The sequence below is a fragment of the Tachyglossus aculeatus genome, chromosome 1, assembly GCF_015852505.1.
Source record: "Tachyglossus aculeatus isolate mTacAcu1 chromosome 1, mTacAcu1.pri, whole genome shotgun sequence".
NCBI lineage: Eukaryota > Metazoa > Chordata > Mammalia > Monotremata > Tachyglossidae > Tachyglossus > Tachyglossus aculeatus.
This window is the reverse complement of record NC_052066.1, coordinates 53,308,497-53,335,028: the sequence shown is the minus strand read 5'-3', so window position 1 is coordinate 53,335,028 and position 26,532 is coordinate 53,308,497. Positions and strand designations below refer to the sequence as shown.

General features: G+C 45.1%; 1 protein-coding gene across 2 annotated transcripts in view; it reads right to left on the bottom strand.

The window, feature by feature from the left end:
- The window catches only part of GNB4 (G protein subunit beta 4), a 120,206-nt gene that overhangs the window by 41,061 nt on the left and 52,613 nt on the right, over positions 1 to 26,532 (bottom strand). For both annotated transcript variants that reach the window (XM_038751032.1, XM_038751024.1), the window contains exon 2: positions 2,099 to 2,207. In XM_038751032.1, coding sequence (XP_038606960.1) covers positions 2,099 to 2,155 — 57 coding nt within the window. In that variant the 5' untranslated portion in view covers positions 2,156 to 2,207. The remainder of the gene's footprint in view (positions 1 to 2,098; positions 2,208 to 26,532) is intronic.

Below are 26,532 nucleotides of genomic sequence, written 5' to 3'. Positions count from 1 at the left end.
CTGACTAATCAGCCCTTCCCTCCCCCGAGTCCTACCATTCTCTTACCCCCATGTCACTCATTCATTCATTCTTTCATTCAATCGTATTTATTGAGCGCTTACTGCATGCAGAGCACTGTACTAAGCACTTGGGTAGTGGAGAAGCAGCGTGGCTCAATGGAAAGGGCATGAGCTTTGGAGTCAGTGGTCATGGGTTCAAACCCCAGCTCCGCCAACTGTCAGCTGGTGACTTTGGGCAAGTCACTTCACTTCTCTGTGCCTCAGTTACCTCATCTGTAAAATGGGGATTAAGACTGTGAGCCCCCCGCGGGACAACCTGATCACCTTGTAACCTCCCCAGCGCTTAGAACAGTGCTTTGCACATAGTAAGCGCTTAATAAATGCTATCATTATTATTATTATTATTATTACAAGTTGGCAACATAGAGAGACGGTCCCTACCCAACAGCGGGCTCACAGTCTAGAAGGGGGAGACAGACAACAAAACATATTAACAAAATAAAATAAATAGAATAAATATGTACAAGTAAAATAGAGTACTAAATACATACAATCCAATCGTATTTATTGAGCGCTTACTGTGTGCAGAGCACTGTACTAAGCGCTTGGGTAGTACAAGTTGGCAACATAGAGAGACGGTCCCTACCCAACAGCGGGCTCACAGTCTAGAAGGGGGAGACAACAGAACATATTAACAAAATAAAATAAATAGAATAAATATGTCATCACCTTATATATTTGTTATTTATGTATTTTATACTTCTGGATTCGTTTTTAATCTATGCTTACATACTCTTACTGTACATTTACCTTATTATATTTATACTTATTATACATTTATTATACATTTACTTATCATACATTTGTTGCCGATTTGTACTTCCCAAGGGCTTAGTACAGTGCTCTGCACACAGTAAGCGCTCAATAAATACAACTGAATGAATGAATGAGTTTATCATCTATGTGTTCTGTCTTCCCCTTTAGATTATAAGCAGCTGGAGAGCAGGGAAAATACTGTAACTCTGTAGCTTCCGTAAGTGCCTAGAATAGCATTCTTGAACATGGAAGGTGGTTTGGCAGGGGCATGGGCAGGGTTCGGAGTGAGATCATCAGCAAATCATTTTAAATCTCTACTAGGTCCAGAGCATACAGTAGGACCCTAAATATAGATTTCTTAGTACAGTGCCTGGCAAATAGGAAGTGCTTAATAAATACCATTTTTAAAAAAGGGAAACAATCCTGTTTCTCCAAAAATGATGGCTCTGTCAGTTAATCTGGAGAATTAGAGAAGCAGCTTGGCGTAGGCGATAGGCCACTGGCCTAGGAGTCAGGTCGTGGGTTCTAATAACGGCTCCGCCATTTGTCTGCTGTGTGTCCTTGGGCAAGTCACTTCCCTGTGCCTCAGTTACCTCATCTGTAAAATGGGGATTGAAACTGGGAGCCCCATGGGGACTGGGACCTTGTCCAAACTGATTTGCTTACATCCTCCCCAGCACTTACTACAGTGCCTGGCACAAAGTAAGTGCCTAACAAATACCACAATTACAGTGCTCTGCACACAGTAAGCGCTCAATAAATATGATTGATTGATTAGATGGAAAAGCTTCAAGGGTTATTCAGCTAAACTCTTATCTGAAATCACCTGCCAGAAATCCCATGCTCCATCACCTAAGTGCCGTAAAACATACCGATAACCAGCTGAGACACCTGACTTGTCTTCATCTATGCAGGCTTATTTTATGGAAGATGCTGATTACTTGTTCTCCATCTCCACGGAAAACAAGAGAAATTAATATTAAATAGAAGGAAAATGCATAGTGGAATTTCCTTTCTTTGGGGTCTTTAGGAACAAATGAACAAGTCAACAGTCTACAATTGCTTTGGCGTCATCAGTTTATAATCAAAATTTGAACTAGAGGATACCGGATGTTAGTTTTAGCTCTCTAAATTGGTAAATCTAATTTCAATTCATACACCCATTTATTTAGCAGGACCTTCAACCAACAGTATTTTATACAGAGCCACAGAAATTAGTAGAGCTAGATAAACAGAATTAAACATTTAACTCTTTTCACACACACAGACGCTCTGTTCTTACTCTGATTTGGTTTCGCAGTTGTTCTGCTTCTTGTCGCAGCTGCTCCAGTTCACTCATCCTTTCGAGTCTCTGTAAACCTCACACTCAGCCACAACACTGAAGACGATTTCTAAAAAAAAAAAAAGAATAATAATGTTAACCACTGATCTGACCCAGTGACCCGATAAGGCATTTCTTATATTCTGATGTTATTTTTGCTGCTCGCCTTGATGTCCATCTTCATGGTTAGGACTTGGTCTTCTAACAGCCCTTTCCCCTTAATCTAAATCAAACTTCTATAAATCTAATTCTTTCTTGAATCTTCTAACATTCTTAGAGTCTCCCTCTAATAATCAATTGTGGATCTTTCATGGTAGACAGAAGTAAAGAAGAAGCCACAGAAAAGGTGATCAGGACACAGACCCAAGGGATGCTGCAGAAGAGGAGAGGAAAAGGTAGATATGGAGTTTCATCTCAAAATAGGGCTAACGGTACAGGCACACTATATATCCATGGTTATTAATGTTCCTCAAAAATGTGAGTATAGGTAAACCATCGTATAATGGGATACATTTTCCCAAAGACTTACAAGTTCCAAAACCAATCCTGACATGACGACCGTGCCCTTACAAATAATGATAAATTACATTGTAACTCACGCTCCACTTCATCTTCCCCTTTTCCCTTCTACTCCTAGGGACTTTCTAGATCCCTGTGTTCCTGACCTGTGGCCCTGCTGAGCTGTTCTCCCCCACTCCATCCTAGTCACTGGCCCAGTATATTTTTTTAAAACCAGGAACTGGCCGTGTACTGCCACCACTCTTTTCAGCAGTTGGGGGACAGAAAAATGTTGGGGGGGGGGGGTCCTAGTTGGGACCCCAGTGGCCAGAACTTGGGGGCCAGTAATTGTCCCATCTCCCTTCTACCATTCCTCTCCGAACACAAGGAAGTTGTCTACACCCGCTCTCTTCACTTCCTCTCCCCTAATTTTCTCCTTGATCCCCTCAAATCTGGTTTCCGCCAACTTCGCTCCACAGAAACTGCCCTAAGGTCACCAATGACTTTCTTCTTGCCAAATCCAATAGACTCCAATCCATCCAAATCTCTCAACCGACTTTAAGACTGTGGACCCCTGCCTGCCTTTTCTTTAAAACATTACCCAACATTTGCTCCAATGACACTGTCCTCTCTAGGTCCTCTTCCTAGCTCTCTGATCACTCCTTCTCAGTCTCTTTCATGGGCTCCCCCTCTGCTTCCCACCCTCTGACAGTGGGGGTCCGTCAAGGGTCAGTTTGGATCTCCATTTAAACCCACTCCCTTGGAGAGCTCATAGGTTCCCTTGGCTTTAACCGCCATTTCTACATAGATTGATTCCCAAATCAACACCCCCAGCCCTGATCTCTCGCCTCTGCAGTCTCGCACTTCCTCCTGCCTTTGGGACAACTCAACCTGGGATATACTGCTGACACCTCAAATTAAGCATGTCCCAAAAAGAACTCTTCATCTTCCCAACCAAACCTTGTCCTTCTCATCTTTCCCATCAATAGACAGAACCACTATCCTCTCTATATCACAAACTCGTATGTTTGACTCATCTCTCTCCTATAATCTACTTATTTAATCTGTCACCAAGTCCTTCCAGTTCCCAACACTGCTAAAATCTCCCCTTCCTTTCCATCCCAAGGGCTACTACGCTGATTTAAGCGATTATCCTAGCGCACCTCGACTACTGCATCTGACTCCTCCCTGACCTCTCTGCCTCCTATCTTTCTCTACTGCGGTCCGTACTCTTCACCCTATTGCCCAGATCATTTTTCTAAAAAAAACTGGTCAGTCTCCCCCAGTCTTCACTAACTTCCAGTGGTATTTTGTTAGTATGTTTGGTTTTGTTCTCTGTCTCCCCCTTTTAGACTGTGAGCCCACTGTTGGGTAGGGACTGTCTCTATATGTTGCCAATTTGTACTTCCCAAGAGCTTAGTACAGTGCTCTGCACATAGTAAGTGCTCAATAAATACAATTGATGATGATGATGATAGCAGCCATAACACGGAATTTTGCAAGAATGCGACCCCTGCGTTGCAGAAAAAACTGAGTGATACATTCATTGCACTACTACTGAGGTTAATACTAAGAAAGAAAAAAAGAGACAAGAGACAAAAAGAGATAAGATCAAAGACTTCTTGTTTGGGAGTTAAGTGGAGAAAATAATAATAATAATAATGGCATTTATTAAGCACTTACTATGTGTAAAGCACTGTTCTAAGCGCTGGGGAGCTTACAAGGTGATCAGGTTGTCCCACTTGGGGCTCACATTTAATCCCCATTTTCCAGATGAGGTATCTGAGGCACAGAGAAGTGACTTGCCCGAAGTCCCACAGCTGACAAGTGGCGGAGCTGATATTTGAACCCATGACCTCTGACTCCAAAGCCCGGGCTCTTTCCACTGAGCCACGCTGCTCAGACACATTGTTGAAGAAACTGAGGATAATTATTATCATTACCACCCTTTGGGCACTTGGTATTAACCCCACCCTCAGAACCTAACACTTACGTACATATCCATAATTTATTTTTTTAATATTTATCTCCCCTTCTAGGCTACAAGCTTTTTGTGGGCAGAGAAAGTGTCCAACCAACTCTTTTACACTGTACTCAATGAAGCAGCTAGAACTGCGCTCTGCACCCGGTAAGCACCTAATAAATACCACTGATTGACTGAGCTCCTTTGTCCCTATTGATTAGACTCCCGGTCATCTTCTGTCACCCTGGAGGCCGGGCATCACTTCAGCCCAGTGGCATTTCCAGCTGTGGCAGGCGACTGCAATTCTCAATCAATCAATCGTATTTATTGAGCGCTTACTATGTGCAGAGCACTGTACTAAGCGCTTGGGAAGTACAAATTGGCAACACATAGAGACAGTCCCTACCCAACAGTGGGCTCACAGTCTAAAAGACTGTGTAAAATTCTCCACCAAGCCTCCACTCCCTAACCCTCACCACAGCACCTGCAATTCTCAATTAAGGCAGGTGAGAAATCACGGCACAATGAATTTTATTTTATTTTGTTAATATGTTTTGTTCTCTGTCTCCCCCTTCTAGACTGTGAGCCCACTGTTGGGTAGGGACCGTCTCTATGTGTTGCCAACTTGTGCTTCCCAAGCGCTTAGTACAGTGCTCTGCACACAGTTAAGCGCTCAATAAATACAACTGAATGAACGACTGAATGAATGTGAAGGGACAATGATGGAGGGAAGAGGAGCTCAACTTCAGCCGAAGGCAGCCCAAAATCAGGGCCGGAGAGAAGAGCTCTCCAACCTTCCACTCATTCTCCATTTGTGCTGTGCCTCCCTCAGATAGGCCCCGGGAGAGCGAAGCGGAGATGTGCATTCAATCGTATTTATTGAGCGCTTACTGTGTGCCGAGCACTGTACTAAGCGCTTGGGAAGTACAAGTTGGCAACATCTAGAGACGGTCCCTACCCAACAGCGGGCTCACAGTCTAGAAGGGGGAGACAGAGAGCAAAACATATTAACAAAATAAAATAAATAGAATAAATATGTACAAATTAAATAGAGTAATAAATACTTACAAACATATATACAGGTGCTGTGGGGAGGGGAAGGAGGTAAGGCAGGGGGGATGGGGAAGGGGAGGAGGGGGCTCAGTCTGGAAAGGCCTCCTGCCTTCCCTGGGAATGAATGAGGTTTCCAAGTAGGAGAAGAGAACAGTGCTTTGCACATAGTAAGCGCTTAACAAATACCATCATTATTATTATTACTGTCAGAGGGTGGGGGACAGAGGAGAAGAAGCCAGCAAAAGAGATGTTGGCTGTATGTTACAGACCTGAAAGGGGCCCGGTGGAGCGTAATTTATGTATATTAATTATCTGTCTCTCCCTCTAAACTGTGATCTTCCTGTGGGCAGGGAATGTGTCTATTATACTGTTGTGCTGTGTGGACAGGGAATGTGTGTATTATACTGGTTTTTTTTATTGGCATTTATTAAGCGCTTACTATGTGCGAAGCACTGTTCTAAGCGCTGGGGAGGTTACAAGGTGATCAGGTTCTCCCACGTGGGGCTCAAAGTCTCAACCCCCATTTTACAGATGAGGTAACTGAGGCACAGAGAAGTTAAGTGACTTGCCCAAAGTCACACAGCCAAGCACTCGGTACAGTGCTCTGCACACAGTAAGCGCTCAAAAAATACAATTGATTGGCTGAGTGGGAGCTGTTGTCTTCCCTACGGTGACTGGATGTAACTCCGGGTGGAGCTTACAGAACCTGGCCTATGGCGGCAGTTACTGTATGGTTTATCTCTGGATTTTTCTTATTGCGGTCAGAGAAGCGGTGTGGCTCAGTGGAAAGAGCACGGGCTTGGGAGCCAGAGGTCCTGGGTTCTAATCCCAGCTCCGCCACTTGTCAGCTGTGTGACTTTGGACAAGTCACTCAACTTCTCGGGGCCTCAGTTACCTCATCTGTAAAATGGGGATTAAAACTGTGAGCCCCACGTGGGACAACCCTGTATATCCCCCACCAGCGATTAGAACAGTGCTTCACACATAGTAAGCGCTTAACAAGTGCCATTATTATTATTATTATTATTATTCACAACCAGATATACGCCTGAACTGATCTCTTCCAGCCTCACAGGGATTTTGTCAGGGCAAAATGAGACGTCTGTAATTAATTAATCTATTTATTTATATTAATGTCTGTCTCCCCTTTAAGACTGTGAGCTTGTTGTGGGCAGGAATGTGTCTATTTATTGTTATAGAGTACTCTCCCAAGTGCTTAGTATAGTGCTTTGCACACAGTAAGAGCTCAATAAATATGACATAACTAATGGTGAAATGCTCTGGAAAAACAAAATCAGTCAATCAATCAATCATATTTATTGAGCACTTACTGTGTGCAGAGCACTGTACTAAGCGCTTGGGAAGTACAAGCAATGTGTTCTGTCATTACAACTACCCTTACTAGGCTTTTTGGATGGAATACGATTGACTGATTGATTGTTGGAGAGTTGGGGAGCATCTGATCCATACTGTTTAGATATGTTTTGTCTCAATGTTAATATGCAGTTGGTGTGTTTATGTGGACACGTATGTGTGGTGTAGGATAAACTGGCTTCCCTTAACATGGAGTTTTGCAAGAATGCAGCCCCACCACTGTAGAAAAAAACTATGTGACACATTGCAACACTACTGCGATTACTAACTACTATGAAAAAAAAAAAGAGACAAGAGACAAAAAGAGATAAGATCAAAGACTTCTTGTTTGGAAGTTAGGTGGAGATGATCATACTAGACACATTGTTGAAGAAGTTGAGCATAATTTGTTCCATCAAAGGAGGCTCTTGTGGGTAGCCTTACATTTCAATCAATCAATGAATCAATGACAATATTGAATGCTTACTGGGGGCACAGCACTGTAAAAAACACGTAGAAAGATCATTTAAGAGTTGGTACCAGGATCCCTGCCCACAAGGAGCTTACAGTCTGGGGGTGGGGGGGGGCACAAACATTAAAATAAATTATAGATGGAGAATCCATCAATCAATCAATTGTATTTATTGAGTGCTTACTGTGTGCAGAGCACTGTACTAAGCGCTTGGGAAGTACAAGTTGGCAACATATAGAGACAGTCCCTACCCAACAGTGGGCTCACAGTCTAAAAGGGAAGAAATTCATTCATTCATTCAATTGTATTTATTGAGTGCTTACTGTGTGCAGAGCACTGTAGTAAGTGCTTGGGAAGTACAAGTTGGCAACATATAGAGATGGTCCCTACCCACCAGCGGACTCACAGTCTAGAAGGGGGTGACAGACAACAAAACATATTAACAAAATAAAATAAATAGAATAAATATGTACAAGTAAAATAGAGTAATAAATATGTACAAACATACATACATATATATAGGTGCTGTGGGGAGGAGAAGGAGGTAAGGCGGGGGGGGGTGGGAAGGAGGGGGCTCAGTCTGGGAAGGCCTCCTGGAGGAGGTGAGCTCTCAGTAGGGCTTTGAAGGGAGGAAGAGAGCCTTGAAGCCGAGAGTTGCCTAGTGGATAGAGTATGGGCCTGAGAGTTAGAAGGACCTGGATTCTAATCCTGGCTCTGTCACGTGTCTGCTAGGTGACTTTAGGCAAGTCACACAACTTCTCTGTACCTCAGGTACCTCAAATGTAAAATGAGATTAAGCTCAACCAATGCTATTTACTGACCACTTACTATGTTCAGAGCACTGTACTAAATGCTTGGAAGAGTACAACTGAATTAGCAGACATATTCCCTGCCTATTTGGGACATGGACGGTGTCCAACATGATTAACTTGTATCTACCCCAGTGCTTAGGGGAGTGCCTGGCACATAGTAAGTGCTTAATAAATACTATAAAAAAAGAGATATGACAGAGTGTAAGGCAATAAACCTACGTGCTACGGGGTTGAGGGTGGAGTGGGGAAATGAAGGCTTGGTCAGGGAAGGTATCTTGGAGGGGATGTGATTTTAGGAAGGCTTTGAAGAGGGAGAGAATAGCGGTGGCTACATCTGTCAAGCTCTTACTGTGAGGGACAAGGCTGGGTCAGACCTGATTATCTTGTTACCGCAGCGCTTGGAAGAGTGCTTAGCACATAGAAAATGCTGAATTCCATTTTTAAAATTATCATTACTATTATATACAAAGCACTGTACTAAGCGCTGCGATAGATCTGATACAAGAAGATCCGTCAGATATGAAGGGGGAGAGGGTTCAAGACTAGGAGGAGGATGTGGGCAGGGGGTTGGCCACCAGAAAGGCAAAAATCGAAGCTCAGGGAGGAGGTGTGTGTTGGATGAGTCTAGTGCACAGGTTGGATTGTAGTAGGAGATCAGTGAGATTAGAGACAGTGTCTTAAGCTGAGGGCAAATTACTTGATTTGAAGGTTTCTGAGGAGTGGGGAGTTGTGAACTGAACTGTTTTGTTTTTTTTTTAGAAAAATGATCCAGGTGAAATAAGGACTACAGTGGGGATAGAGAGGAGAAGGGCAGGTCAGCATATGAGAAGCAGCATGGCTCAATCAATCAATCAATCAGTCATATTTATTGAGCGCTTACTGTGTGCAGAGCACTGTACTAAGCGCTTGGGAAGTACAAGCTGGCAACATTTAGAGACAGTCCCTACCCAACAGTGGGCTCACAGTCTAAAGGGGGGAGACAGAGAACAAAACCAAACATACTAACAAAATAAAAAAGAATAGATATGTACAAGTAAAATAAATAAATAAATAAATAAATAGAGTAATAAATATGTACAAACATATATACATATATACAGGTGCTGTGGAGAAGGGAAGGAGGTAAGATGGGGGGATGGAGAGGGGGACGAGGGGGCTCAGTGGAAAGAGCCCGGGCTTTGGAATCAGAGTTCATGGGTTCAAATCCCAGCTCCGCCAATTGTCAGCTGTGTGACTTTGGGCAAGTCACTTCGCTTCTCTGGGCCTCAGTTACCTCATCTGTAAAACGGGGATTAAGACTGTGAGCCCCCCCCGTGAGACAACCTGATCACTCTGTAACCTCCCCAGCGATTAGAACAGTGCTTTGCACATAGTAAGCGCTTAAAAAATGCCATTATTATTCCCCTTCTAGACTGTGAGCCCGTTGTTGGATGGGGACCGTCTCTATATGTTGCCAACTTGTACTTCCCAAGCACTTAATACGGTGCTCTGCACACAGTAAGCACTCAATAAATACGACTGAATGGATGAAGGAGACCGCTACAGCTGTCAAGGTAGGAAACGACAAATGCTCACACCATTTAGCGTATTAATTGAGCGCTTAATGTGTGCAGGGCACTGTACTAAGCACATGGGAGAGTACATTATAACAATATAACAGACACACTCCCCACCCACAATGAGCTTACAGTCTTGAGGGGGAGACAGACAATATAAATAAATAAAACTACAGATATGTACATAAGTGCTGTGAGGCTGAGACGGGGATGAATAATGGGAGCAAGTCAAGGCGGCGCAGAAGGGAATGGGAGAATCAATCAATCGTATTTATTGAGCGCTTACTTACAAAGCGCTTACTGTGTGCAGAGCACTGTACTAAGCGCTTAAGCGGAGAAGAGGAAAGGAGGGCTTAGAGAAGAGCTCTTGGAGGAGATGTGCCTTCAGTAAGTTTTTAAAGGTGGGCAGAGTAAGCGTGATAGCAGTACGGATGGAGAGGAAAGGATGGATTTTAGCATTGTTGTGAAGGTAGAACCAAAAGGATTAAATGACAGATATTGAATATGTCGATTAAAAGAGAGATGAGTCGATGATAATGCCACGGGCTTGTGAGACAGGGACGAGAGCAGTACTGTATACAGCAATGGGAATGTTGGGGGAAGACAGGATTCAGGTAGAATGATGAATAATAATGGTATTTGTTAAGTATTTACTATAGGCCAAGCACTGTACTAAGCACCAGGGTGGATACCAGCAACTCGGGTTGATCACAGTCCCCGTCCCACCTCGGGTTGATGATAATGGTATTTGTTAAGCGCTTACTAAGTGCCAAGAACTCTTCTACGCTCTGGGGTACATACAAAGTCATCAGGTTGTCCCATGTGGGGCTCACGGCCTTAATGCCCATTTTACGGATGAGGTAACTGAGGCCCAGAGAAGTGAAGTGACTTGCCCAAAGTCACACGGCTGACAAGTGGTGGAGCCGGGATTAGAACCCACGACCTCCGACTCCCAAGCCTGTGCTCTTTCCACTGAGCCACGCTGCTTCTCTACTGCTTCTTGACCTATTCTATTTATTTTAGTTTGTTAGTATGTTTGGTTTTGTTCTCTGTCTCCCCCTTTTAGACTGTGAGCCCACTGTTGGGTAGGGACTGTCTCTATATGTTGCCAATTTGTACTTCCCAAGCGCTTAGTACACAGGAAGCGCTCAATAAATACGATTGATGATGATACTGACCCCAGGTCTAATTTGCTTCTCTAATTTGGACAGGTTAAGTTGGAAAGCCTAGTGAAAAGTGCACTTGTCTGCTGTGTGACCTTGGGCAAATCACTTAACTTCTCTGTGATACTGTTACCTCACCTGTAAAATGGGTACTAAATCCTCCTCCCTCCTTCAGATTATAAACCCCATATGGGACAGGGACTTTGTCTAGTATCTACCCCAGCACTTAGTATAGTGACTGGCATATAGGAAACACTTTGCATGTACCGTGAAAAACAAAGTTGGAGGTGTCGGTGGGACATCCAAGAAGGGACGTTCTGAAGTCAACGTGAACTGCGAGACTGCAGAGGAGGGGAAGAGGGGCAGATTTGGGAATCATCCACTTACAGACGGTAGTTAAAGCCATGGGAGTGAATGATTTCTTCAAGGCACATAGTAAGAGCTTTATCAAATACCAAAAGAAAAAAAAATGTGGGGGCAGGGGGTGGGTGTAAAGGGAAAGGGACCTGAAACTGAGCCCGGAGGGACCCCAAAGTTAGAGGGTGGGAGGCAAAAAAGGAGCCTGGGCAACAGATTGAGAGGTCAGAGAGATAGGAGAAGAACCAGGAGAGGCCAGTGTCAGTGAAGGCACGGTTGGATAATGTTTCCAAGAGAAGGGGGTGGTTGAATGAATGAATGAAAGAGCCCAGGGTTAGGAGTCAGAGGTCACCACTTGTCAGCTGGGTGACTTTGGGCAAGTCACTTCACTTCTCTGGGCCTCAGTTCCTTCATCTATAAAATGGGGGTCGGAAATGGGTCACAAAGCCAGTTTTGAGGTGATCCGCGGGAGGGGGCTCTGAAGAGAAGTGGGTTTTCTGAAGGAACGGTTGTCCTGCTCTCAAGGGAACGGGTAGTTATGTGCTGAGGGACCACTATATATATTAGAAAAGCTCTGTTTGGCATGAAAGTATATTTTTCCTCTTGACTACTTAACAATCACTTTTTTGCATCTCTTTGGTAGTCGGTGAAACTAAGTGTTGGTTACTAAAGGCTATTAGAGAAGCAGCGTGGCTCAGTGGAAAGAGCCCGGGCTTTGGAGTCAGAGGTCGTGGGTTCAAATCCCAGCTCCGACACTTGTCAGCTGTGTGATTTTGGGCAAGTCACTTGACTTCTCTGGGCCTCAGTTACTTCATCTGGAAAATAGGGATGAAGACTGTGAGCCCCACGTGGGACAACCTGATCACCTTGTATCCCCCCAGTGCTTAGAACAGTGTTTTGCACATAGTAAGCACTTAATAAATGCCATTATTATTATTATTATTATTAAAAGTCCCCAATAATTTCTATCATATTGGACTCTATAGCAGTATTTTACCCTCCATTTTTCCCAAACGAATATTTGGTTTTCTGAGAGTGTATACAAAAGTTAGGAAATGCCCGTACTGCCGTTTGTACATATTTATTACTCTATTTATTTTACTTGTACATATTTACTATTCTATTCATTTTATTTTGTTAATATTTTTTGTTTTGTTGTCTGTCTCCCCCTTCTAGACTGTGAGCCCGCTGTTGGGTAGGGACCGTCTCTATATGTTGCCAACTTGTACTTCCCAAGCGCTTAGTACAGTGCTCTGCACACAGTAAGCACTCAATAAATACGATTAAATGAATGAATGACAGTGTCAAAGGCAATGTAGAGGTGAAGGAGGATTAAGATGCAGCAGAAGTCACTAGATTTGGCAAGAAGAAGGTCACTGGTGACCTTAAATCAGCGCATTTCCATGGGGCAGAGGAGTCAGAAGCCAGGGGTCAAGTAGAGAATTGGAGGAGAGGAAGTGGAGGCAGTGGGTGTAGACAACACCTTCTAGGAGATGGAAGAGGAATGAGCGTTTTTATTTTAAACACAGGTAATACATGGGCATGTTTGAAAACCATGAGAAAGGAGTCATTGGAAAGTGAGCCATTGAGGGCTGTGATCAGGGAGGGGAGAATAGAGGGGACAAGCGACTTGATATGGTGCAAAGCGATGGGGTTGGAGGCTCAGAGAAGAATTTGAGAGGAGGCGGGAGTGGACTGGGGAGGAACAGAGAGATTTTCATGCCTAATAGTTTCAATTTTATTAATGAAGTACATGGGCAAGAGATGTGGGGGTGGGGGAACGGGATTTGAGGAGAAAGTAAAAAGTTTGAAGCAACTAGTGTGGGCAATGGGCACGACAGTCAATAAGGATGGAGAAGTACTGCTGACAGGTGGAAAAGCTAAAGGAGGTGAGGATGGGTTGAGGTGGATGGGGTAATAATAATAATGTTGGTATTTGTTAAGCGCTTACTATGTGCAAAGCACTGTTCTAAGCGCTGGGGGGAATACAAGGAGATGAGGTTGTCCCATGTGGGGCTCACAGTCTTGTGTCTAGATTTTTGCCACACAAGAGTGTGCCACACGTGCACACCAGAGTGAAGGAAACGTCCTGTGGGGAAGCGTTTCAGGATTGCTGGTGAGTGACAGGAGATCAGCGAAAGGAAAGTGTTAGGAGGACTTTGAATTCATGACAGTACGCGGTGTTGTGGGGGTGGATTTGTGTGTTGAGAGAAGGTAGGCCTGGTATGGAGACCAGAGGGGGCATGATGATTTTAGAAAATTGGAGGGGATCAAAAGATCAGAGCTCATGGCAGGAGAACAAGACAGATTTGTCGGGGGGCAGTGTGCGGAAGAGAATGCGAGTCGGGAAGTTGTGGTTGGAGAGTGGAATTTTCAGAGTAGGTGAAGTGGGAGATTGTACAGTGGCAAAAGGAAGAGATAATAATAATAATAATAAGGGCATTTATTAAATGCTTACTATGTGCAAAGCACTATTCTAAGCGCTGGGGAGGCTACAAGGTGATCAGGTCGTCCCATGGGAGGCTCACAGTCTTAATCCCCATTTTACAGATGAGGGAACTGAGGTCTAGAGAAGTGAAGTGGCTTGCCCAAAGTTACACAGCTGACAATTGGTGGAGCTGGAATTTGAACCCGTGACCACTGACTCCAAAGCCCGGGCTCTTTCCACTGAGCCACGCTGCTTCTCTCAAGCGTGAGTTTAAGTGAGTGGGTAAGGTGGGGCGCTCAATAAATACGACTGATGATGATGATGATGAAGAGGAGGTCGCTGGAGCTGATTGAAAGGGAGGAAGTGGGCAGTGGAAAAAGGTTGGCGGGAACATCCACGTTGACACTGAAGTCCCCGGGTATGTGTGGGGACCAAGAGAGAAGTGAAAAAGGAATAGAAATGGTTCAGAAAGTTGGAGGTGGGGCCTCGGGAGTGGCAGATGACAGCAAAAAGCAATTAATCACACAATAATCAGCATGAAGCAGAGGAGGCTAGTGGAAAGAACACGGGCCCCGGGGTCAAAGGACCTGGGTTCTAATCCCGGCTCTGCCTCTTGCTTGCTCTATGAACTTGGGCATGTCGCTTCACTTCTCTGGACCAAAATTTCCTCAATTGCAAAATGGGGATTCAAAACCAGTTTTCCCTCCACCTTAGACTGTGAGCCGCATGTCGGGCAGGGACTGTGTCTGATCGGGTTGCGCTGAGATCCCCAGCGCTGACCCCGGTCGATTTCTGCCTCCCCAGGCCGGCTCAGCGGACTTGCCCTACTTTTAGGGATATCTGTAAACACTGAAGGTGGTGTGCCCGCTTTGGAGCTCCACCAACCGCCTCACACAGTTGTGTGGCTTTGCTTTTTTTTGGTTTTTGGGTTTTTTTCAGTGCCGAACTAAACCATTATTTATTAAGTCCTACACATGTGAAATTACAGAACCCCACAGTTCTTTGAAGGAACACAAACTAACCAGAAATAGTAACCACTTCCACACATCAAAGGTTCTCTTTGTCTTGTTCGTTTTAAAACAGATGCGGTTATTGCCAATACTCGAGAAGAAAAACCTTCTGAACATCTGATGTACCTTAAAGTCTTTGTAATGGTGGTTTAATTTAAAATAAAGGTGGCTTCGCTTTGACTTCTCAGACTTTCTTTAATTTTCCACATTTCAATGATAAACAACAACAAACATCTAGTAAAAAAAATAAAATAAAATAAAACCAGCATCTCTGGCAGACTGCGGTTCCCTCAGTTATTACGCAGGTCGGGGAACTTGAGAGTGGCCACAATGATCTTGAATTGAAACCATCAGGCGGGATCTCCCTAAAATCTCCCCTGCTCCTCTCCAGTCCCTTCCTCTTCCCGCCCCTTTTCGACTCTCCCATCTTTCCCGGCAGGATCTCGAGGGAATTTCCCACCTCCTCTCGAAATCTATCCCCTCTACCCACACCTCCAAGCCGAAGCCCTCTTCCTTCCCTCTCTGCCCACCATCTTCCATTGTTCACTCTCCACTGGTTTCTTGCCCACTGCTTTCAAACATGCTCATGTCTCCCCTGTCCAAAGGAAAACCCTTCCCTGACCTCATAACTCCCTTCAGTTATTGCTCCACCTTCCTCCTACCATTCCTCTCCAAACTCCTTGAACAGTCAATCACTCGTATTTACTGAGTGCTTACTGCATGCAGAGCACTGTCCTAAGCGCTTGGGAGAGTACAATGTACAGAGTTGGCAGACACATTTCCCACCCACCACGAGCTCACAGTTTAGAGGGGGAGGAAGACATTTAACCATGTTTCATTTTGTTGGTTGAGCTGTCTTTTTTTAAGCTACTCAAAGTCCAGCAGTTTAATATCCTTTTCTTTTTTTAAAAAAATTGTCAATCTCCAACTTTGAGTGTACAGTAATATTTTAAATGGGCTTGAAGTTGGCCTTGTCACCATAGGAACTCTGCAGCTCTGAAATGAAAAGAGAGGGATGGGAAGACATCTGTACCAACTGACTATATCCACAGGTCAATGTGGTTAGGAATTTAGGGAAATTCAGAAACTAAGTCTGCCCACCCTTGCTACACTCTCTTGAGAATCTGAACAGCATGAAGGAGGGGTAAAAGAAGAGTGGAGAATGTATTACTTGTATCAGTAGCGAAAATATTTTGGGATATTGCTACTCCGGCCACCTGTGCTTCTGACCCCATTCCCTCTCATCTTATGAAATCTCTCGCTCCATCCCTTCTCCCCTCCTTAACTACCATCTTCAACCGCTCACTCTCCACTGGTTCCTTCCCCTCTGCCTTCAAACATGCCCCTGTCTCTCCCATCCTAAAAAAACCCTCTCTTGACCCCACCTCACCTTCTAGTTATCGTCCCATATCCCTCCTACCATTCCTTTCCAAACTCCTTGAACGAGTTGTCTACACCCGCTGCCTAGAATTCCTCAACAACAACTCTCTCCTCGACCCCCTCCAGTCTGGCTTCCGTCCCCTTCATTCCACGGAAACTGCCCTCTCAAAGGTCACCAATGACCTCCTGCTTGCCAAATCCAACGGCTCATATTCTGTCCTAATCCTCCTCGACCTCTCAGCTGCCTTTGACACTGTGGACCACCCCCTTCTCCTCAACACGCTATCTGACCTTGGCTCACAGACTCCGTCCTCTCCTGGTTCTCCTCTTATCTCTCTGGTCGTTCTTTCTCAGTCTCTTTTGCAGGCTCCTCCTCCCCCTCCCATCCCCTTACTGTGGGGGTTCCCCAAGGTTCAGTGCTTGGTCCCCTTCTGTTCTCAATCTACACTCACTCCCTTGGTGACCTCATTCGCTCCCACGGCTTCAACTATCATCTCTACGCTGATGACACCCAGATCTACATCTCTGCCCCTGCTCTCTCCCCCTCCCTCCGGGCTCGCATCTCCTCCTGCCTTCAGGACATCTCCATCTGGATGTCCGCCCGCCACCTAAAGCTCAACATGTCGAAGACTGAGCTCCTTGTCTTCCCTCCCAAACCTTGTCCTCTCCCTGACTTTCCCATCTCTGTTGACGGCACTACCATCCTTCCCGTCTCACAAGCCCGCAACCTTGGTGTCATCCTCGACTCCACTCTCTCGTTCACCCCTCACATCCAAGCCGTCACCAAAACCTGCCGGTCTCAGCTCCGCAACATTGCCAAGATCCGCCCTTTCCTCTCCATCCAAACCGCTACCCTGCTCATTCAAGCTCTCATCCTATCCCGTCTGGACTACTGCACCAGCCTTCTCTCTGATCTCCCATCCTCGTGTCTCTCTCCACTTCAATCCATACTTCATGCTGCTGCCCGGATTATCTTTGTCCAGAAACGCTCTGGGCATATTACTCCCCTCCTCAAAAATCTCCAGTGGCTACCAATCAATCTGCGCATCAGGCAGAAACTCCTCACCCTGGGCTTCAAGGCTGTCCATCCCCTCGCCCCCTCCTACCTCACCTCCCTTCTCTCCTTCTACTGCCCAGCCCGCAACCTCCGCTCCTCCACTGCTAATCTCCTCACTGTACCTCGTTCTCGCCTGTCCCGCCGTCGACCCCCGGCCCACGTCATCCCCCGGGCCTGGAATGCCCTCCCTCTGCCCCTCCGCCAAGCTAGCTCTCTTCCTCCCTTCAAGGCCCTGCTGAGAGCTCACCTCCTCCAGGAGGCCTTCCCAGACTGAGCCCCTTCCCTCCTCTCCCCCTCGTCCCCCTCTCCATCCCCCCATCTTACCTCCTTCCCTTCCCCACAGCACCTGTATATATGTATATATGGTTGTACATATTCATTACTCTATTTATTTATTTATTTTACTTGTACATTTCTATCCTATTTATTTTATTTTGTTGGTATGTTTGGTTCTGTTCTCTGTCTCCCCCTTTTAGACTGTGAGCCCACTGTTGGGTAGGGACTGCCTCTATGTGTTGCCAATTTGTACTTCCCAAGCGCTTAGTACAGTGCTCTGCACATAGTAAGCGCTCAATAAATACGATTGATTGATTGATTGATTGATTTGGGATGCTACCTCTCTTCATACTAACCATTTGGAGGAGACACCAAATGTTAACTTTAGTTGTTAAAGGACAACTAACTGAGTTTCCTCATTTGAAACCCAGGAAAAAGGGACCAAATGGCAATATGGAGCTGGGACAAGAGGGAAGTAATTCTTTTTCTCGAAAATAAAAAAAAAAAACATTTCAGACTTCCTCTTTGTTAGTATTACGCCACCCTCAAAACATACTACTTCAATCAGTTTGCAGCAGGTACGACTAATTTCATCTTGTCTAATGAAACCAAAGATGCATCAAATAGCCTCGGCCCCAAATTTCAGTATTCCAAACCTAAATTAATTACGAACCTAATGCTACTGACGAGAAGCAGCGTGGCTCAGTGGAAAGAGCACGGGCTTGGTAGCCAGAGGTCATGGGTTCTAATCCCAGATCTGCCATTTGTCAGCTGTGTGACTTTGGGCAAGTCACTTCACTTCTCTGGGCCTCAGTTACCTCATCTGTCAAATGGGGATGAAGACTGTGAGCCCCATGTGGGACAATCTGATCACCTTGTATCCCCCCCCAGTGCTTAGAACAGTGCTTCACACACAGTAACAAATGCCATCATTATTATTATTATGATCAAATTGATGATTTATAGACTACAAATCACTGCTCCAAAATTACACGCTCTCAGAACTCACTTGTACACGAAAATCATCCACCAACATAGCATTTAATGTTGGCAGCACTGAATTTCTCTCTCTGAGAATAGGCCCAGACCAGGATTCCCAAGGAGGTTTTGCTCCAGAATGGGGTGGAGAAGGCTGCCAGGATGGACGGATGGTTGGGATGAAGTAAACGGGGGAGAAAATACACCGCGGTCATGGAGAAGACATAGGAGCATCCAGGACTAGAAGGGGATCCCAAGCAAAAAAAGTTGATGGATCTTGGAGGGAGAGAATCCCCCCTTCCCCTCCATCATCATCATCATCATCAAGGTTGTCTTTGTTAAAGGCTTACTAGGTGCCAAGTACTGTACTAAGCACTGGGGTAGATACAAGATCATCAGGTTCCTCGTGCGGTTCAGAGTCTAAGTAGGAGGGAGAATTGGTATTGACTCATTTTGTAGAAGAGGAGTCTGAGGCAGAGAAGTTAAGTGACTTGCCCAAAGTCACGCAGGAGACAAGTATATATGTTTGTACATATTTATTACGCTATTTATTTATTTTACTTGTACATATTTACTCTATTTTATTTTGTTAAAATGTTCTGTTTTGTTGTCTGTCTCCCCCTTCTAGACTGTGAGCCCGCTGTTGGGTAGGGACCGTCTCTATATGTTGCCAACTTGGAATTCCCAAGCGCTTAGAACAGTGCTCTGCACACAGTAAGCGCTCAAATACGATTGAATGAATGAACGGATGAACAAGTGGTAGTGTGGGGATTACAACCCAGTTCCGTTGATTCCCAGGCCCGTGCTCTTCATCGTGATCATCATCAATGGCATTTATTGAGCACTTAATGTGTGCAGAGCACTGTACTAAGCACTTGGGAGACTGCAATACAATAGAGATGGTAGTCATGCTCCCCTCCCACAACGAGCTTTGTCTAGAGGGATCACAAGGAACCTAACTTGTTCGTTTCTTCCTAATTCCCCTGCTATAGGAGGGGAGAAGCTCTCATGCTGGGAGAAGCAGCATGGCCTAGTGGCAAGACCACGGGCTTGGGAGTCATTGGACCTGGGTCCTAATCCCAGCTCTGCGCTTGTCTGCTGGGTGACCTTGGACAAGTCACTTCACTTCTCTGGGCTTCGGTTACCTCATCTATAAAATGGGGATGAAGGCTGTGAGCCCTGCTTGGGACAACTTGATTATAATAATAATAATGGTATTTGCTAAATGCTTACTATGTGCAAAGCACTGCTCTAAGTGCTGGGGGCATACAAGGTGATCAAGTTGTCCCACATGGGGCTCACAATCTTAATTCCCATTTTACAGATGAGGGAACTGAGGCCCAGAGAAGTGAAGTGACTTGCCCAAAGTCACACAGATGACAACTGGCGGGGCCAGGATTAGAACCCATGACCTCTGACTCCCAAGCCCAGGCTCTTTTCACTGAGCCACGCTGCAATCAATAATATTTACTGAGCACCTACTGTGTGAAAAAACACTGTACTAACTGCTCGAAAGAATACAATAAAGTTGGTAGACATGATCCCTGCCCTCTAGGAGTTTACAATCTCTCCTTGACCTTTCTACCACTTCTCCCTTCCCCCGGGCTGGCTCTCTCTACAGTCCTCTGGTTGATTCTTAAGAAGGAAGCAGGGTGGATGCAAATGGACAACATTTTTTGATGAATTCACAGGATTTTCTGATAACAAATACCGGTATCATTATTATTATTATTATTTTGGTTAAGTGCTTACTATGTGCCGAGCACTGCACTCAGCATGGGGGAAGATACACGAGAACCAGATCAAAATAGTGTCTGTCCGACAAGGGATTTAGAGTTTCCATGGGTGGCAGAATAGGTAATTTATCCCCATTTTACAGATCAGGAAGTGGAGGCAAAGGGAAGTAATGAGACCAAGGTGAACCAGCAGGTAAATGGACAGGTGGAAGAGCCAGAATTAGGACCCAGGTCTCGACTCTAAGCCTGTGCTCTTTCCATTTGACCACGCCTCTTCTCCAAGGTTTATTCATTTTACGATTTATTAATTAGTCATTTATTCATCTCATTTCATGCCCAAGGATTACTCATTTTATGCCAGTAGAGCCCTAAATTTAAATCCAACAAGAAAAAAAAAACCACCCACATTTCAATGTCACAAAGCTTCTGTTTTGTACCAAAATGACGGGGGGCTGGGGGTTGGGAGGAATATGCCCGTGTCCTCCTTTCTTCCTCTCCTCCCACACACTTTCCCAACTTCTGATTTACAACTCTAGGAAAACATTTTGATTTGATAATACTCTTTTACGGGCTAGGTATACCTGCCTATCATTTGACTCTACCTCTCGCTCTTGTATCTATTATATATTTAGACATTTTTGTCTACTTATCTCCTTGAGAACCAGGTCTGGGTCTTATTTCTCTATGTTCCCAAATGCCTAGTACAATCAACCCGTGCTCTGCTCACAGGTGCTGAATAAATGTTGTTGACAATGATGGTGATGACTGAAGGAAAGAAAACATATTTTAAGTATATACCTTGCCTAAAAACTCAAAGCCCAAATTGACCAGCTCCTTAAACGAACTTTTAGAGAGGAGGAAAAAGCTTGGCTCTTCATACATGTATTTGCAGAGACGCAGCACTGTTAATGGGAAGATCTGCTCCTCCATCTCTACACCATCATCATCATCATCATCAATCGTATTTATTGAGCGCTTACTATGTGCACAGCACTGTACTAAGCGCTTGGGAAGTACAAATTGGCAACATATAGAGACAGTCCCTGTCCAACAGTGGGCTCACAGTCTAAAAGAGGAAGACAGAGAACAAAACCAAACATACTAACAAAATAAAATAAATAGAATAGATATGTACAAGCAAAATAGAGTATTAAATATGTACAAACATACATACATATATACAGGGGCTGTGGGGAAGGGAAGGAGGTAAGATGGGGGGATGGAGAGGGGGACGAGGGGGAGAGGAAGGAAGCTACACAATGCTAACAACAAGGAAGCTATCTACTGGGGCCACAAATCCATTTCACAGAAATGAAACAGCATCAAAGATGCCTAATGTAATCTTCTGGACTGAATGCTGAGTTCTATTAGGCAAAGTGGTTTCCTTTAATTTTTACTAATGCTTTAGAAAAGCCTTTGAAAGCCCCAGGAGATTCATTATTAATACAGCTTCCTCCGTCTATCCTATACTCTGCCGGCCGGATGACCTCACTGACGCCATTCTGAATCTGTCACCTCCTTCTTCACAAATCCCTCAAGGGCTCTCCATCCCTCTTGGCATCAGACAGACACTTCTGACTGTTGGATTCAAAGCTCCCCACTCTACCCATGCCTATCGGCTCTATAATCCTACCGCCTTCCAGTTTAAACATTCACGTCTCCCAAGCGAACCTCCTCACCGTACCTTAGTCTCGGCTTTCCTGGACAATACCACTGCACGTGTCTTTCCCCCTGCATCGGTCCCCGCCCCCAGCAGAGCTGCCAAACCCCCTTCAAAGTCCTAAAAAATAATTCCCAACGCGGGGCGTTCCCCAACTAATTCCCATCTCCCCGGTTATGGCTTCCCATCGGCCGTCCCCAACGCTGCTTGGGATCGACGGTCTACCCAGCAAGAGTCACTCCTCCACAAGAGACGACGAGGAAGGTGGGCTGGTCATCGCCCTGTCTTTCATGTTGCAATCTAAAGCGATTTTCCGGTACAGTTTTGCTTATCTGTAGCAAATCACCCTAAGGTATGTTGAAGTTTGCTTTATTACATAATTCAGCTTAACGTTATAGGTGCCTAAATAATCTTGTTCAGATTTGAAGGATTTTTTTTTCCCCTTTTCAGGTTTATTTGTACTACTCGGGTGTTTTTTGTTGTTTTGCTCTTTTGAACGTCCACCTGAACCAAAGAAATCTACTTCAGGCGTCCAGAAATAAGATACTCAGTAGACATTCCCTTCGTACGTACGATGGAGAGAATACCAAGCTATATTTCCACAAGTTATTCCTAGTGAGATGGAAGTTTGTTTGTAAAATGGAAGTTTTAGAACTAGCTAGGCAGCATGGCGGAGTAGATAGAGGACGGGGCTGGGAATCAGAAGGTCATAGGTTCTAATCCCTGCTCTGCCCTTTGTTTGCTGGGTGTCCGTGGGCAGGTCACTTCACTTCTCTGGGCCTCAGTTACCTACCTGTCAAATGGGGATTGAGACTGTAAATCCCACATGGGACAGGGACTATGTCCAACTCAATTTGCTCATATTCACCCCAGTGCTTAGTACTGGCACATAGTAAGCACTTAACAAATACCATTATTGTTATTATTATTATTATTATTATCAGGAGAAGCAGCATGGCTCAGTGGAAAGAGCCTGGGCTTTGGAGTCAGAGGTCATGGGTTTGAATCCCGGCTCCGCCAATTGTCAGCTGTGTGACTTTGGACAAGTCACTTAACTTCCCTGGGTCTTAGTTCCCTCATCTGTCAAATGCGGCTGAAGACTGTGAGCGTCCCGTGGGACAACCTGATCACCTTGTAACCTCCCCAGAGCTTAGAACAGTGCTTTGCACATAGTAAGCGCTTAATAAATGCCATTATTATTATTATTATTTCCCTTCACATACGCGGTCGGGTTCCTAAGTAGAGCCGCCTTCAAAGATAAAGATCAGTTACGGACAGTCAGCCTTTTATTCATTTCAATATTTTCTGTTTGCTTGTGTGTTTAGTTGTTTCTCTTGCCCCTCTTGTTCCCACGGTACATGCCGCCTGTCTTTCCCACAGACTGACAGCTACTCGGGGGTAGGGAGGGTGCTTTGAATTTTATTTTCTCCTCCCAAGCGCTTAGTTCGGGGCTTGGCACCCAGTAAGCCCTCAAACATTAATGATGGTGACTTGAGGCAGTGTATTCTAGTGTGGAGGCCCTGGTTCTAGTCCCAGCTCTGCTGTCTGCTTTGCACAACTGACAACCTATGGGTGCCTCAGTTTCCTTATCCGTAAACTGGGATTAAACATATCCGCTCTCCCTCCCTCTCGGATTGATATTCCCTTGTGGGCCAGGGATGGGGATGGACCTGATTCACCCTGCACCGACCCAAGTGCCTAGCAAAATAAATTCTTAATAAGTGTCCTTATAATATTTATTATTGCCAAGAACTTTTCTAAGCTTTCTGAGAAATGAATGCCCAAGTGTCCAACAATACAGCAGTTACAGTCTTGGAACGCACTTGAGAAGCAGCGTGGCTCAGTGGAAAGAGCGCGGGCTTGGGAGTCAGAGGTCATGGGTTCTAATCCCGACTCCGCCACTTGTCAGCTGTGTGCCGTTGGGCAAGTCACTTCGCTTCTCTGTGCCTCAGTTACCTCATCTGTAAAATGGGGATTAAGACCGTGAGCCCCATGTGGGACAACCTGATTACCTTGTATTGGGACCGTCTCTATATGTTGCCGACTTGGACTTCCCAAGCGCTTAGTGCAGTGTTCTGCACACAGAAAGCACTCAATAAATACAACTGAATGAATGAGTGAACTCAGTGCAAACTACAGAGAGCAGATACGTAAAAAAGGGAGAGCTAGTGCAGAGCCAAATAGTAAACATAATAATAATAATAATAATTGTGGTATCTGTTAAGTGCTTACCATGTGACAGGCACTGCACTAAGCACTGGGATAAACACAAGTTAATTAGGTTGGACACAGTCCCTGTCCCGCATAGGGCTCACAATCTTCATGAGAAGCAGCGTGGCTCAGTGGAAAGAGCCCGGGCTTTGGAATCAGAGGTCATGGGTTCGAATCCGGACTCCGCTACGTCTGCTGTGTGACTTTGGGCAAGTCATTTAACTTCTTCATCCCTCATCTGTAAAATGGGGATGAAGACCCAGGCTGAGCCCCCTCCTTCCTCTCCCCCTCGTCTTACCTCCTTCCCTTTCCCCACAGCACCTGTATATATGTTTGTACAGATTTATTACTCTATTTATTTTACTTGTACATATTTACTATTCTACATATTTTATTTTGTTAATATGCTTTGTTTTGTCGTCTGCCTCCCCCTTCTAGACTGTAAGCCCGCTGTTGGGTAGGGACCATCTCTATATGTTGCCAACTTGTACTTCCCAAGCGATTAGTACAGTGCTCTGCACACAGTAAGCACTCAATAAATACGATTGAATGAATGAATGAAAGACTGTGAGCCCCAGGTGGGACTTGATCCCACTGTATCCCCCCCCAAGCGCTTAGAACAGTGCTTTGCACATAGTAAGCGCTTAACAATTGCCATCGTCATCATCATCCCCATTTTCCAGATGAGGTAACTGAGGCCCAGAGAAGTGAAGTGACTTGCTCCAGGTCACACAGCAGACAAGTGGCGGAGTCGGAATTAGAACCCAGGTCCTCTGGCTCCCAGGCCTGTGCTCTTTCCACTAGGTCACTCTGCTTCAACATAATTATCGTGATATTTGTTCAGTGCTTACTATGTGCCAAGCACTGTATGAAGCACTCAGGTAGAAGCAAGATAATCAGTCCCACATGGGGCTCCCAGTCTTAGGTACCATGGCAAGCAATTGGCAGAGGCAGGTTTGGAACCCAGGTCCTCCCATTCCCAGGCCCGTGCTCTTCCGTTCATTTGTTCAGTCATTCAATCGTATTTCCTGAGCGCTTACTGTGTGCCCAGCACTGTATTAAGCGCTTGGAAAGTACAATTCGGCAACATATAGAGACGGTCCCTACCCAACAGCGGGCTCACAGTCTAGAAGGGGGAGACAGACAGTGCCAGAAACGAATACAAACTCTGACAACCACGGAATGGTTGCCACAGTATTCATTCCTAACCAGCTGAAATTTTGCAGTTCAACCGTTTCAAAGCTGCCAAAAATTTTAGAAGGCTTCTGAGACAGAAGCCTGCAAACTAAAAGCTGCAAACGCTTGCAGGGTGTGCACCGCCGAAAAGAAAATGTGCCTAGAAGCCGTACGAAAGCTACCAGGGCCTGTCCCAGGGGCAGTCCCATTCCTGGACATCACTGAATGATTCTTAAAACTACTTTTAATTAGGTTCTGTTTCAAAATTAAGAGGATTTCCGTGTCAGGCAAGAAAGCTTTAATTCAAAGAGAAAAATGTATATTTTTCAAATTGGTTATCATAGCCTTGATTTCCTTAAGAACAAAACAGGAAATGGGGGCCTGGGTGTGACGGTTCTCTAAGGTCACAAGGCTATTGTTACACTTCTGTACTTTTAGGATATGTTTTAAAATGAACTTGCCTCCATTACGGTGCCAGCACAAAAACAGGAAACAATCAAACAACGCCTTTTGTCAAAAGGAGAGATATTAGGCAGAGTTCCTAACCGTAAATCAAAATTCATGCTTCTCCTCGCTTAGATTAATGATACAAAATACTTGATGGAAACAAGGAAAGACAGCTTGGCACCAACTGTAACTTTCAGATTGCCCTGCGTACCCAGGGTAAATGGGTGCTTATTTACTCCAACAAATGCAGGGCAGCAGATTTTGCTTAGCAACAGAAGCCTGGATCCTTGGACCCGGGCTCTGCTTTCTTGCTGGAGAAATGCAGCCATAATTGGCAGCCACCCCAAACCCAACGGATAGCTTCTGAGAGCTGAAATTTCAGACCTGCTGCGCAGAGAATAATCCCGGAACAGATGCGATGAATGAAGCAAAACTGGTTCAGATGATCCAGAGGGCTGGATTATCAAGTCAGTCAATCACATTTAGTGAGCACTTACTGTGGGCAAAGCACTGTACTAAGCACTTGGGAGATTACAGTACGACAATTAACAGACGAATTCCCTACCCGTTCATTTAATTGTACTTACTGAGTGCTTGCTGTGCGCGGGGCACTGTACTAAGTGCTTGGGAGAGTACAATACAACAGTAAACAGACACACTCCCTGCCAACAACGAACTTACTGTCTAGGTCAAGAACCGAGTAGTCAAGTTCCCACTGTGTGTGGTGGAACATAGTGCGTGACTCCCAGGAAACACATTGGCAGTGCTGAAAAACAACCCAAAAAAAACCTAACGGGAATATAGGCCCG